General features: G+C 34.9%; 1 protein-coding gene across 1 annotated transcript; it reads right to left on the bottom strand.

Moving 5' to 3' along the window:
- Nucleotides 1-4138: 4138 nt before the first annotated feature.
- LOC113326070 lies at nucleotides 4139-5691 on the bottom strand. The gene is made up of 3 exons (XM_026573875.1): nucleotides 5530-5691; nucleotides 4910-5407; nucleotides 4139-4810 (listed from the first exon to the last, which is right to left on the bottom strand). The coding sequence occupies exons 1-3, from the start codon at nucleotides 5633-5635 to the stop codon at nucleotides 4557-4559; spliced, it is 858 nt and encodes a 285-aa protein (XP_026429660.1). The 5' UTR covers nucleotides 5636-5691; the 3' UTR covers nucleotides 4139-4556.
- Nucleotides 5692-15430: the final 9739 nt, after the last annotated feature.

Here is a 15430-nt window from a genome sequence, read left to right as displayed (position 1 = left end):
CATGTTCCGTTAGAAAGCAGGTACCTCGAGCCGGTAATCTTGGACACATTACACATATTTCTAATAGGCTTATTCAGCTGGGAAATGGAAACAGTCACATCCATGAATACATACAGGTTGGTGATAGTTCACATTGTCTATACTAAAAATTCAATTATTAGCTAATTTGCTTCTTTCTTTTTGTTATTTGTGTATGTGATTTTGTTTGTCGATTTCGTTAATTATGGGGTATGATGTCTCTCTGAAACAGGGAATGCAATTGCTCTGTTACTCTTCTTGTCTCCACTGTAAGTTATCTCTCTCCATATGTTTTTTTGATCTTTTCCATTATAGAACTGAGAAATTTCATTCAGGTCTTACAGAATTTAGACATTAATGTCTTCTTTCAGATTCTAATTACAAATTTGGGGTTAATTATTTTTCATGCTTAGCTTAATTAGGTTTCTTGAATTATCTTCTTTCTTGTTTTACCGACACCAATGGTGATCGTTAATTAATCTTAGTAACTTAACAAATAATTTCAACCTATTTCTATTTCTTGATAATGACCATCATAATCTCCAGAGTGACATTTCGTAGAATCATAAAAACCAATCTGACTCAACAATCCTCTGGTGTTTCCTTACATCATGACCTTGTTCAATTTCCTTATCTCTCTGGATGGTATAAATCTCTACCTCTCTATCTCTCTATAACATGATTGCAGAGTTGGTTGTTCTAAATGTCTGTGTAGGTTGCAAATTGCATCTCATCTGTGTCAATAGGTAAAAACAACAGGGTGCAACTTAGAGATTTCCTTTGACCTTTGTATAAGATAATTTTTAGTAACCGACACTGATTTCAAAATTACTTGTCATAAGTGATTCGATGCTAGTAATATTGCTGTCAGGAAAAGAGTAGTCCTGCATCAAAAATTAGCATAATAAAATAGTTAACAATCTATCAGATGCCAAGGCTTTATGTACACCTTGTATTCTAAGGATTTTGTATTGTCAATTATTGCTACTAGAACTAATAGTATGGTGTTTCCTTGCGTAGCTTGGTTCAATAAGTGACACAGATGTAGATCTATTAGGACACTGTTAAGAGACTATGAATTTTAGGACAGGAGTGTCTCTCCGTTAGAGTACAAATAGAAGGGGATATCTTAAAATCTCTAATAAAAAACAGATAGAGAACCTAAATTACTATGGTGTGCGATAAGTGTAATTTTTCTCTTTTTCTGTTGTGAATTCATAAAGTGAAGTACTATGGTTTAAAAATTACTCGTACGAAATGATTACTTTTAGAGTTTTGATTTGCAGGTGAGAAGAAGCTATCGAAAGGTGATCGTTCCTGATAAGTAGAAAGAAGGTGCTATCCAAGAAACATCTCCTATCTAAGAAAAACAGATACATCATGTTATTTCCTTCCCTCCATCCATAACTCCTTGTATTATATATAAGCTGACTCTGCTCATATGGTATCTCTGAGTTTATTTAATCTAATCATACCTTATCTAATTTTTGATATATAGGTGAAGAACAGTAATCGAGTTTCCATCTCACGTTCTGTTATTACAGAGACTCCCAAATGCATCACTGCTAAAGATTGCTCAACTTATCCAGTTCAAACATTATAGTAAGAATTTTTGTTTATGTGTTTTGTTCGTGTAAATTTGAATTAAAATTAATAACATTTCCCTTCAATTTCTTATAGGGGTTAAATTTTTGTGTTTGTACTGCATTGAAATTGATTGTAGATTCAGGTGAGTATGTTGTTCGAGAAGGAGAAATTAAGTATGGAATTTACTTCATCTGGCAGGGTGAGATAAGTTTGTCTGTCTTCTTGGTTTTATTTGAGAACTGTAGAATGAATTCGGGTTTTATACATATGCGCACGCTGATTTCTGGTTGGGACACTCCACTTTAGCCGGAAGGGTGAGATAAGTTTTCTCAGCTGGTGTCTTTTGTAGGCGGAAGTTCATTGTATGTCTGCTAATGTGGAGAGTTAGTGTCCTCTAATTCCATAGTTGCTTATGAAGTTTCTTGAGAATGTCGTGTTGGCTCTTGTAGATTGCTTGAGATGTGAGCATCGGGTGTTGAAGAAGGTATGATTTCCTTACTAACAACTCTTATGTAGTATTATATTTTTCTCACCTCTCAGTTGATATTTTTGTTAGTACTGTAGGAGGCAGCCTGGGGTTTATCCAACATAGCAGCAGGTACTCCTGCTCATAAGAAGTTGATATACTTTAGCGAGACATTGCCTTTGTTGCTACATCTTCTTTTTGCTGCTCATTCGACATAAGAAATGAGGTAGTGTATACACTTGGTAACCTTTGTGTCGCCCCGGTTGAAGAAAATGGCCAACCAAATACCTGAGTCCTTTTGATAATTTACCCTCGAATTTTGTTTGCTTTGATCTTGTTTACTCGATCCTTAGTCCTTTTGTGTATAATATTGGAGTTCGATGTTAAGGTTTTCATTTTTGTCTTCGGTTTGCTTGAGAGATTGCACTCCTGTTTGTTTGATAGATGTGGATTCTTTATTTTACACTTTTGAACATTTAAGCGCACTAATTTATTTTGCTTTGAAACATGAGTTAGCGGATATAGAAAATAGGACCAAACAAAAGGTTCAACAGTGACACACTGGCGGCTCCAAGCCACATATGAAATCCGACAAAGAGGTAAAGCTTCGAGTCATATCTGTTTTTTGCAGTTGTATTACGAATTGACCTAACTTTTGAAATTGATTTACTTGTAGGGTCAAATGGAAATGCGGTAGGATACTGGCAGTTCAATGGAAATTCTGGTGCCATATGCCAACGGTATGTGTCTTATCCCAAATATTCTAATTGAGGTGAGTTAGAACTCCTCCAAAGGCATATAACACAAACTGGAAATGCAAACCCATAAACTGAGTATTTATTCCTCTATCCCTGTCCCAATAGTATTTACCCTATTTGGTTTGTTCATTTCTATTTTCTCGTAAATAAACTGTGTATGTAAGTTAAGATACTAATTATTTTCAGTAAATAATGCCTACGACAATCTGAGATGCTGATAATTTGGTTCTAAGAAATTTCTTGTTTTCAACTTTCCCTCTTACAGGGAGGCGAACTTATTTAGGTTAGATACTACGGTTTCGTTCTTCATGTATGTCGATCGATGACTTTGTTGCAGAATTTCGATGATGGTAGATGGTAGGAATTAAATGCCACGGAGAAATAAAATTCGTTCTGGAGCAGAAGCAATCAAATACATTTCCAGTGCAGATGGTGCACCGTTTACGTCCAAGTTGTGTACAACTATGAACATCACCTGTTGATTGTTTTTGCGGAGTTTTTTCTTTTGTTGTATGAGACTTGTTATTCTAAATGTTTGAATCATTTTTGTTAAAAACTTGATTTCATGAATGAGAAAATACTGTGTGAATGAATGTTCATAAGGGTAAAGGGAAAGGCATCCTGCCAAAGAAACCAAGAAAGGTCTTACCAATTTTTTCAAACTTTAGCAACGCTTTTTTGGCGTTACTATTGGGTCACTGCTACTGTTGGAATTTTTCTCTAGGGACGGTTAGAAAAGTATTTGGGATGGATTCTAAAACCATCCCTACAGCGTGAATCCGTCCCTAGAAGTATTGGTGACGGTTGAATTAAGCCGTCCCTGGAAGCCAAAGCCGTCTCTAGTAGTATTAGTGACGGTGGTTCAGGGGACGCTAAGAAAACCGTCCCTAAATACCTGTTGGGACGGCTTTTAGACTTTTGCGACAGTTTTATGACCGTCCCAAGAGGCCTTCTTTTTTGTAGTGCAAGAAAGATATCAAAGAGCTTTATTTCTTTCTCAATACAATCAGTAAATCAAATGGATAGAAATCTGTGAGACTGATTGATATGAGAATAACTCGCATGGTACTAAAGACCAATGTGCGAGTGTCAATCAAGTTCTATCCAATAATCAAGGTCGAATTTATGAACTAAATGAGCTACGCATTACATGTGATATTTCAATTCTATAAATAAAATTTATTGACCGTGGAAAATCCCGGAAAAGAAAACTATAGCCGGCCTTCCTTAAACTCCCTGGTGGGGTCCACGGTGCTCTCTCTCCCATAATATTCCTCGGGGACTTTCAACGGTCAACGTAGAATTAATCTAACAATATATAAATAACCATTCCATTTTAATGTCTAAACACATAGTACAACTATAACACCACAAGACACATCTTTGGTTTGAACCAATACAAATTGCAAACCGAGCATAATACCACAAAAGGGCACTAATTATATAAATCAATATAACTAACTAGACACAGGGTATACTTTAACTTGATCCAAAACAGGACCACAAAGGTGACCAAAATTTACTATCTTTGTATGGTAAAAGCTGCTGTAGAAACTTATCCGAGTTCTTGCTGAAAAAGCTTTGAATTTGAGACTAACAGTCTTGAAGTGACCTTTTCCAGTCGATTCGAACTTAGCTTTTAAAGTTTCCTTGCCTGCAAATGCCTCAACCATCATAGATCCATGACAGGAATTTTCTGCATCTCCTATTGTAAACTCAAGTTTATATCATTGTTTCGGGATTGTCCTTAGGATTTGAGCAATTGAACTTTCCCTTCCTGCAACTAACTCGACTGCAGCAAGTCCATATGGAACCTTAGAGTTGTTTGAATCGATGTAGCGAACGGATTTAAGGGATTCAACGATCCAACCTGGGAGTGGAGATACATTGTCTTGTTGTTTAGGAGGGATGAGGACTCCAGTTGAGTAATCCTTGAAGAAATGTGGTCCAGATTCAAATCCACCATTCTTTACCATATTACCTGCAAGTGCGTGTATACATCAGTATTAATTTTATGGCCAATTAACATATGACTCTCTAGTAGGATAGTAAATTCCTAAGTTGGAGTCGGAATTCCTACCTGATGTATAGCGAGGAAGGACGAGTTCTTTTATAGCTACATGATCGATAAGAGGACCGCATGTAGGATCCTCTTGAGCTCCGGGATTCATAAAAGTGATTCTATTGTGTTTTGATTTGGCGCGGAAATCCCAAGCATAAGTATCACCACCATCACTACTATATAATGTCTGTAACGGAAATGCTCCTGAACTTGGAGGAACAGCCACCCCTAGTACCTCATCTTGTGCACAGGTTCTAGTTGCACCGAATGTTAAAGAATAGTACGAATTCGGTTTAAGTTTTAAAGACTGAGAGATGTTGGCTTCATTTCCTAGTCTTATAGCATGAACTCCTCGTGGAACAGCATAGAAAAATCCACCTGGTTGAGGACCACCAGAGACGTATTCTACTAAGCCATTGATTTCCCATTTGGGTAGTGAATTTTTCCCTATGATCACAGTTTTCTTTAGATTTGATGGTGCTGGTCCATCTTCAAAATGCCCATTTGGAAGAACCTCTGGAAGTTAACACACACAATTAATTTAACGAGCAGCACCAAAATAAGAAAACAAACATGTATGTCGAATAAAAGCTAAAATACAGATTAAATTTAGAGATTCAGCTAGCTAATGAAGTTACCGTCAAGAAGCTTAGGTTTAGCTGCAAATGAAGTAGTACTAATGTTGCCCAAGAGAAGCGCGAAAAGTACAAAAACGGAGAGCGATATCGATGAGAATGATGACATTTCTCAGTGTATTTACTGTTGTTAGAGAAGAAACTAAAGACCTGTTAAATGTGAATCAGTTGTATGTATGGGATGAGAAATGAGCTTCTGAGTATGGTTTATCTTTATAGTAGTGTTAATGAACTCGGGGCCTCGAGCATGTACACTTCGAAATATTGACTTCTTGGAAAACAATAAAGAATATGACAAGATCGCCACGTTAGATACCCACAGAAATAGCCGAAAATAGAGTTGGTTCATCGTTACTTGGATAGATTCGTTCGCAGTAATCATTTTATATAATTGGAATGAAACTGCCAAGGAAATAAGCTGGGGAAGGAACAACTAGCCCGGCCTCAACTAGTAATAACAAATAGCATACGCAATGAATACATTCAAGGAGAGAACAGAGACTTTAAGGATAACCTGCAAGATCCAGGTGATTACCGTATAATACAAAAACATCGATCATGCGTGGCTGGGATTGAAGCTGTCGATGTTCATGAATGTCAGTGACTATATTATTTGTATCTCCAGATCCCAAGGTACCATAAACATAATAACAATTCCGTTTCTCAATTTATGCCTAATCACTGCTGGATATAAATCATTAATAGTGCAACAATTGGAGCACTTTTTACCTAGCCACTGAAGAACATAAACGACATTTAGTCAATTCAGCTGGTTTTAACAAATTTTACTCTTATGCTCTCCAAAAAGGAAGACTATTATTTTTTTCATTTTAGTCTAAAAATATGTAAATTGAAAAAGTATAATATCTTTTTTCTTTTTCTTTTCTTTTTTTTTAATATGAAGGAAGTATTTACCAAGTTTTTTGTTTTTTTTGTTTTTGTAAGTATCAATGTATCATCACAACCAATTTCATATCTAAAATGGTAATCGGTTGTGACGTTCCTTGATTGAAAATGTGTGACTAGAATGGTGCAAGGAGGTTGGTAGGACTTGTTTCTTTTATAAGAGCAAAACCAATCTTTATACGTTACCTAGCTAAATTGGGGCCTGGACCAATTATTTGGGGCCTATCAAATTTCTCTTCCAACTCTACCAAATGGCTATGGGGCGCCAAACTTCTTAAAAAGTCTAATTTATCCCCAAATTAATTCCTAAAACTAACCCATATAAATACTAATCTTTACCATTTTCAGCAAAATCCAAAAACATGAAAACCTAAATTAGAAAAACTTTCTATTTTCATCATAATCTTTCCAAATTTTCAAAACTTTAATAAATAAAAAAATCACCCTCTTCTCCAACGATTTGCGATCCAACCAAGAAAAAGGTAAATCTCTATCAACCCTTGTAGTATTCGATTTCTTTATTGATTGTTATGTTTAAATCTTCGATTTTTGAAAATCAAAATCTCTGATCTTACCCAGAATCGGTTTATGTTGACCTATCGTATAATCTGATTCTGGGTTTTGTTTTTCAGCCATGAAGAGCACACAGAGTAATCGGTTTATGTGATGATTAACATCGACCGATTATGGGTCTGAAATCGGAATATGAAAAGACATCACCAGAATCGGTTTATAAGTGAATTAGCATAAACTGATTCTGGGTACTAATTTTTTTTTTAACTATAGGTTTCCACGATCGGATTTATTTGCTTGTTAATGTACCGATTGTGGAATTGTCTCTTCAGATTCTATTTCTTAATTGGTTTTTATATATGTATTACATAAACCGATTGTTTATGTTTGACATTCATGTGCGTTTTATTGTTGAGAATCGGATTACATATGTTTAATTATGTATCGATTGTTAACTTGATTTTTTTTTTTTGTAAATATGGACTTCGGCCACCTAGCATTTTTCTCTTGAGATCTCACCCATGAGGACATTCACAGGGAACCACAACTCGTGCCACAAAGAAGCTTATACAAGTTTGCATATGGGCGTGAGACCTATCTGGAGGAAGCTCTGGCACTGGTAGACAAGATTGCACTGGAAGAGATCGATGAGGTCATCAGGTTCGTGAGGAGAAAGAGGGATTTGACTTCATCTGAGAGGGATCTCCACAGACATTTGGAAGGTATGTTTAAAGAAATGGCTTAAATCAAGCCATGGCTGATGCAGAAGCTGTTGTACTTGATGCTGGTGTTGGTGGTGCTGGTGTTGCTCCTGATGCTGCTGCTATAGATGCTTCTGGGGTTGCTGCTCCTGATACTGGTGCTCCATGATTTATAAGTTTAAGTTTTTAAGACTTGGTTTTTTAAGTTTTTAACACTCTTTTGGGATGGTTAAAGTTTATATCTTGGGTGATCCTGGTTTGAACTTAATACACTTAAAGTTTTAATTTTAATCTTATGTGTATCAAACAAGTTTATGCATGCTCAATAATTATTTTACCCAAACACATGCCAACAATTCGGCTACTCGATATGTCAACATAAACCGATTGTCTAGGTCATAAGGGAATCGGTTTATGTGTGGGGTCAGTATAATCCGATTCTTCATTCCTTAGAAAAGTTATTTTTTCTGTATCTTTTTCAAGCTAGAATCGGATCACATGTGCATTTATATAACCCTATTAGTTTCGGTGAAAATTCTAAGTTTTTACGTGTCTCTAATCGGTTTATGTTGGTCACAATAAAGATCGATTCTTGGTGGCATAAAAGCAAAATCGGATTTTATGTACCTTTGAGAAGACCGATTGTTAAAAATTATTTCACTTTTTTAAAAAACAAAAAGTCGTTGGGGCCTTTCTCTATATATAGAGAGCTCATCCTTGGACCTCATTTGCCACAAAATTTCTCATTCTATTCCCTCTCACTCCATACCTCCACAAAACAACACGCACCTATATACATATAGTCTCTAAAGCTCATATCATAATCTACTCTTTCCAACTCTCCCAATACCTCTACATAAAACAATGGCATCATTTGATTCAAATGAAAATTTATCCATCACCAAAGCATGATACGCCAAATCGGATTATCTATCCAACACGCACCTATTTGCTTATTTATCTATCCAACATCGGATTTAGAACGCTATCCACTTTAGCTTGTCCATTGAACAATTTGTAAGTATTTTTGTGGATTATTTTACGTAATCCGTTTTGTTTTATCTCCCAATGAAACACCACTAACTAAGTAAGTTTGTGTTGTGTTTTTGTAGCATGAAGTCGTGAAAGCGCGCTACTTGGAGGAAAAGGGGGAAGAATTCGCATTCTATGCAAGCTATCACTTCATGGTATCCAAAATTCCGGAGTATGGCCTGGACATTATGGTGGGTGAATCGGACTCGGATTCCTCCAACGAAGATTGATGGTTTTAGAAGTTTTTGCATAAGTTTTGTGGGTAGACCTCTATGTAAATCCTCACGAGACTATAACACGTCCACTAGGGTCACCTAAGGGTTCAAAGGCTTGATGCACGTGCTAAGTGCATCAGTGATTCCTACGAAAAAGAGTAGGTATGAAATGAATGAAAAAAATTTATGAGAAGGTCACAATCGATTTATATATGACTCAAAAAAATCCGATTGTTAGAACCGGATTTTATCTATGCTTACTTAAATTGATTCTGTAACTCCTCTGTTCATTTCGAAAACACTACCCAGAATCAGTTTAAAAGTGCATGAACGTAAACCGATTTTCTGGGTTGTGTTTCCGAATAGAAAATCAAAAAAATTTAGTTGTTTGATTCAGATGAAGATGGATTTACATTAGTTAATCTCACATCTAAAACGATTAATTGACACCTAATATGATTAGTTAGGTTAATTAATTAGGAGTAAAATGGGTAGTTAGATAATAGTTGGATAAGGGGTTATGTGAAATTTATTTCTAATGACCTTTTTTTTCATCTAGTAACAGGTCCAAATAAATGGATTAGGCCCCAAACTAGCCAGAATACTTTACTCCTTTCAAATCAATCAGAGATGAATCTTGAAATTTTTTGGAATCGGTCGTCATGGGGTAGACTCTATAGGCGCCTGATTCCCACATACCCTCTTACCTTCGATTTTTCTCTTTAATGTAAAAGATCACTTGCAACACTGTACACACATTAGAACATCAAATTTACGTCATATCTAGGAAATACAAGAATAATCCTTTGTATTGGACTCCAAAGGCGGGTTGGACTTAGGCCAACCTTGTGGCGATCCAAAACAACAACAACTAGTTAACTAGGAATTACTAGGTAGTCCAGGAAACCCAGTACCGGTTACTCTCCAATCCACTCCTAGAATAAAATTATCCGCTGGTCCAAAAACATGTTTTGGACCATAGTATTTATTCCCTAGTCCAAAACGTACGGGTCACACAAGACAAGTTTTTCAAAAGTACCAAAAATACCCTTTCTGCAACTCCACGAACAAATCAAATTCAGTTTATTTCTCTTTTTTTCATCTCAGATTTGTTTCTCTTTGGTTTTCTCTGCTCCTGCGTTTTAGTTCATCACAGTATTTGGTTGCGTCTTTCAATTAGGCTCATCACAGCTATTATCTCGTAAATCATCTGTGCTTCGAAATCAGATTCGAACAAGGTATTTATCTCGTAAATCATCTTCCTCTGCTGTTGTTCTTGGAATGTTGATGAATAATTAGGTTTATTCTGATCCGATTTCTATCAGAATAGTTGTCTATGATGTACATTGTTATCTTTCTTTTATGATTTCAGTTTTGTGATGATTTACATTTTTCAATTCAGTTTCCGTTCGATTTACATTGTGATTTTTGTGTGTTTCAATCAGGTATCTTAAAATCGAATTAGGTTAATCTCAGATTCGAACAAGGTATGTTACTATAATCACCTTTTCTCTGCTGCTGTTCTGTTTTAGTTTCTTTGTAATCTGATATAGGTTTGTTTTACTGTATTTTTTGATATAGGTTTGTTTTGTTAGATAGATCGTGTAATAATTTTGTATTCTCTTTTTGATATAGTTGCAGTTCTTCTATTTATAGAAGATGAAACTCAAAACATATTGATATGTTGTAAAATATATTCTACATGTTACGTACCAATACGTACTGCATATAGCCTGCAAATATATCTTACTAAAATACAGTAGATGCCAATACATATCAATATGTATAACGTATAGGAATTCAGAGACTTAGTTATTCTACATGTTACATATCAATACGTACTACATATAGCCTGCGCTCTTAGTATGTATCGTGCAATACAGTAGATTCCAATACATATCAATATGTATAACGTATATCCATTCAGAGACTTAGTTAATTTTTTGATCATTTACAGGGTTAACATGTCTGACGTTGCTCCCAAACCAGACTTCTCCATCTATTCTCATGTATACCATAAGCAATATCATTTTGCATATGAGGTTACATCGTTTTCAAATTTAGAGGATTTGAAATTTTGCATCTGTAATATGTGGAGCTGGTTGACTCACCGACAGTATGAACTTTGCATGCAATCTTATCCGACAGTATGAACTTTCTGAAGAATGATTTTGTGTCAGGTATGTATTTCAGTCAGATACATATTAATGTCTTAATTAAGTAAGTTTGATACAATACAATGTACTTTTAAGCAAGTAGTGTTCTGATTTCTCTTTTTCTTTTATCACAGGCTTTAATGTGCAGCAGAATGTTATATCGATGATGTTGCCAGATTCCTTTTCCACAATTCTTTCCTCTAGCCCTTGTTCTATTATACCGTTTTTCTTTTTGATTTTGTCAGTACCAACTGAATTTGGTTAATAAGCATTTCATTTACAGTACATACATTACAAGTGTACTGAAAATACTGTTTTTGTTGTTTCTTAGAACATCTTTTGGTTTTTGAAACATTATAAGTCTATCAAAATGTAGTTATTGTAGTTATTTTCGAATAATGAAATATGTTGTTAAGTCTATCAAAATGTCAGTATCTATCACCAGTAGTGAAGTATTTACATACTGAAGATTTTTGGTTATGCATCAGTTTTTTTTAGATGCATAATACATTATGCATTATTTTTGTTTTAGCTGCATAATGTTTTCACTTTTCTGGTTATGCGTCAGTTTTTTTAGATGCATAAGACATTATGCATTATTTTGTTTAGCTGCATAATGTCTTATGCATTACTTTTCTCACTTTTCTGGTTATGCATCAGTTTTTTTTAGATGCATAATACATTATGCATTATTTTTGTTTTAGCTGCATAATGTTTTCACTTTTCTGGTTATGCGTCAGTTTTTTTTAGATGCATAAGACATTATGCATTATTTTGTTTTAGCTGCATAATGTCTTATGCATTACTTTTCTCACTTTTCTGGTTATGCATCAGTTTTGTTAGATGCATAAGACATTATGCATTAATTTTTTTTTTTGCTGCATAATGTCTTATGCATTACTTTTCTCACTTTTTCTGGTTATGCATCAGTTTTTTTAGATGCATAAGACATTATGCATTATTTTGTTTTAGCTGCATATTGTCTTATGCATTACTTTTTTCACTTTTCTGATTTATGGATTTTTATGCACGTGCATAATGTCTTCGGCATCATTTTGTTTAGTGCATAAGACATTATGCATTATTTTGTTTTAGCTGCATAATGTCTTATGCATTACTTTTTTTTCACTTTTCTGGTTATGCATCAGTTTTTTTTAGATGCATAATACATTATGCATTATTTTTGTTTTAGCTGCATAATGTCTTATGCATTACTGTTTTTCACTTTTCTGGTTATGCGTCAGTTTTTTTTAGATGCATAAGACATTATGCATTATTTTGTTTTAGCTGCATAATGTCTTATGCATTACTTTTCTCACTTTTCTGGTTATGCATCAGTTTTTTTTTAGATGCATAAGACATTATGCATTAATATTTTTTTTGCTGCATAATGTCTTATGCATTACTTTTCTCACTTTTTCTGGTTATGCATCAGTTTTTTTAGCTGCATAAGACATTATGCATTATTTTTTTTTATTTTGTTCCCCTTTGCTGGTGGTGAAGGAGTAGCAGCCTTTGTCACTTTTTTCCTTTTGCTTTAGTAGTTGTCGCTGCTGTTTTTCTTTTTCTTTTTGCTTCAGGAGCATCATCTGCTTTCTTTCCCTTGGTTTTTGCTGTTTTTGTAAACCAAAAGTTTTGTACACATTACATATCAGTATGGTACAACATATAACTTGTAAAAATGAAGTACAAATTGCAGACAACATAGTGATATGTAGTACACATATAAATTGACATACTAAATTTTAGTATGTATTAGTTAAACAACAATACATTTCAATATGTAACAGTACATATTTTAGGTTTTGGGAATATTGCATGTCAAAATGAAGTACATATTAGGCTTTGTTTTTGATTTGATTTACTTTTTTCCTGAGGAACCTTACTCATATAACTTGTCAAAATGAAGTACAAATTGCAGACTACATATCAAAAAGTTTTGTACACATTACATATCAGTATGGTACAACATATAACTTGTCAAAATGAAGTACAAATTGCAGACAACATATTGATATGTAGTACACATATAAATTGACATACTAAATTTTAGTATGTATTAGTTAAACAACACTACATTTCAATATGTAACAGTACATATTTTAGGTTTTGGGAATATTGCATGTCAATATGAAGTACATATTTGGCTTTGTTTTTGATTTGATTTACCTTTTCCTGAGGAACCTTACTCATACTTCTTGTTGTTGGAGATTTAGCAGCAGGGGAGGTTCCTGTTGGTGAATCATCGGTAGACTTCCTTCTTCTTTTCACTGGTGTACGAGATTTAGCAGTAGGGGAGGATTTTGTTGCTGAATCATCGACAGATTTGCTTCTTGTTTTCAATAGTGTAGGAGATTTAGAAGCAGGGGACGCTTCTGTTGGTGAATCGTCGTCAGATTTCTTTCTTTTTTTCACTGGTGATGGAGATACTTCAGTAATTTCTTCTGTAATCGTCCTCTTAATTTTTCTACTTGTACCCATTTCTTCTTCAATTGAATTTAATGAAAATTAGGTCAGATACTGAAAGAAGAAGCAGTTTCTGTTTCTGATAATGGTGATTTTTCGATCTTTTTCTGATAATGGTGATTAATTGAGTTAGGTTGCAGAAGAGAGACGGGAGCAGTTTTCTGAATGTGAAGAAAGACGAAGCAGTTTGCGTTTTTCAATTGAGAGTTAGGTTGCAGAAGAGATAGAGAATGCAACTGGAAAAAAAATGAAAAGAAAACGGACGGAAACTGTACACATCACGTGGTCCAGGGCATATAGGTAAAATAACATGTTTTTAAACTTTATTGGACTAGCCATTAATTGTTATATCCCGCCGGACCAGCCAGTAATCCGGGTCGGGTTTTCTGGACTAAATAGTAAAGATCTCACTAGTTAATGGACAATGGGGTATATTAATTAAATATCATTAGTTTTCACACCCAATAAATATACCCTTATACAACAATAAATATACCCCTATTATTTAAAAACCTTATCCATTAAAAATTAGATTACCTTATTACCCTCACTTATAATATTATTTTTCATTTAAAAGCCTTCCCGTAACAAATTTTTTTCTCTAATACTTGACAGCCACCACCACCACCACCACCATTCCACCACCAGCACTGCCGCCATCACCACTCCATCACCACCACCACCATTTACTAACTACAACCACCACCAATATTCCACCACCGTCACTTATATTCCACCACCACCATCACCACCATCATTGACGATGTTGTCATCGCTGCTATCGCCACCATCGTCGCCATCAAAATTAGGTGTCAACAACTGAAGTTGATCCAAAAATCAAAAGTTCTAAAATAACTTTACTAACTAATATTCCAGTTTTTTTTCCCCAACAATCGAAGTTGATCCCAGTGAATGGAGTCAACAACCAAAGTTGATACAAAAGATGGAACCCATGAACAATGTTTCCAGATTATAGTTTCAACAACCAAAGTTGATCCCTTTAAGTGGGATCAACAATTGAAGTTGATCCCATTAAGTGAGATCAACAATGGAAGTTGATCCACAAAAAATGGGATCAACAGTTAGAGTTGACAGCATTTTTACGAGTCTGTTTACTGTAAAACCAGTAAACCTGGAACCTGCAAACTGACATATCCTTAAGAAACACAAGATTAACAAAAATTTCTGCAACAACCATCTTTGATACAAAAACCTGAAATGACACATAGGAATGAGTGAACTTGGCGTGATTCGAACACGCATCATCTGACGTGGAGTCAGTCATGCTACCATTGCACCACAAATTTAACATTCGAAGAACTTTACATCTATAAAATACAAAGACACAACTAGTACCATTAGTCAAACACCAATACACAAACCAACAAAATCACCAAATTCCAATATTACCACCAATCCAACATCGCCAGTACCAGCACTACACAACCACTACCACACCCATCAAAAAACGAAATTCATAAGCACACTAGTCTTTATAATGATGTAAGAGAGGCAATACGCAATATGAAGAGCATTTAAGGTACTCGTAATATAAAGTATCTAATTTTTTTAACAAACCTGATTTAAACTACAATCATGACTATACTAATGTTATCAACAATAAGAGTTGATTCCATAACTGGGATCGACAATAGTAGTTGATCCCATAAAAATGGGGTTGACAAAAGGAGTTGATCCCATAAGTGGTGTCAACAACAATAGTTGATCCCTTAAAAAAAATAAGCCACCACCTTCACTACTACGATAAAACCACCACCATCACATTCAATGCAACAAACATCGACCACCATCGTTGTAATAACACCTTCCACCACCTTCTACCACCACTAACAGAAGTACAACAACACCAAGACCAACAACACTAGTTGATCCCATAAAAATTGGTGTCAACAGT

The sequence above is a fragment of the Papaver somniferum genome, unplaced genomic scaffold, assembly GCF_003573695.1.
Source record: "Papaver somniferum cultivar HN1 unplaced genomic scaffold, ASM357369v1 unplaced-scaffold_10, whole genome shotgun sequence".
Lineage (NCBI taxonomy): Eukaryota > Viridiplantae > Streptophyta > Magnoliopsida > Ranunculales > Papaveraceae > Papaver > Papaver somniferum.
This window is presented reverse-complemented; position numbering and strand designations above follow the sequence as displayed.

Excerpts from the sequence above, each read along its gene's own strand:
- LOC113326070 (XM_026573875.1), bottom strand. The coding sequence starts at position 5,635 with ATGTCATCATTCTCATCGATATCGCTCTCCGTTTTTGTACTTTTCGCG. Across the intron at positions 5,408-5,529 it reads TAAACCTAAGCTTCTTGACG|AGGTTCTTCCAAATGGGCAT; the intron begins GTAACTTCATTA and ends GTTAACTTCCAG. Across the intron at positions 4,811-4,909 it reads CCTTCCTCGCTATACATCAG|GTAATATGGTAAAGAATGGT; the intron begins GTAGGAATTCCG and ends ACGCACTTGCAG.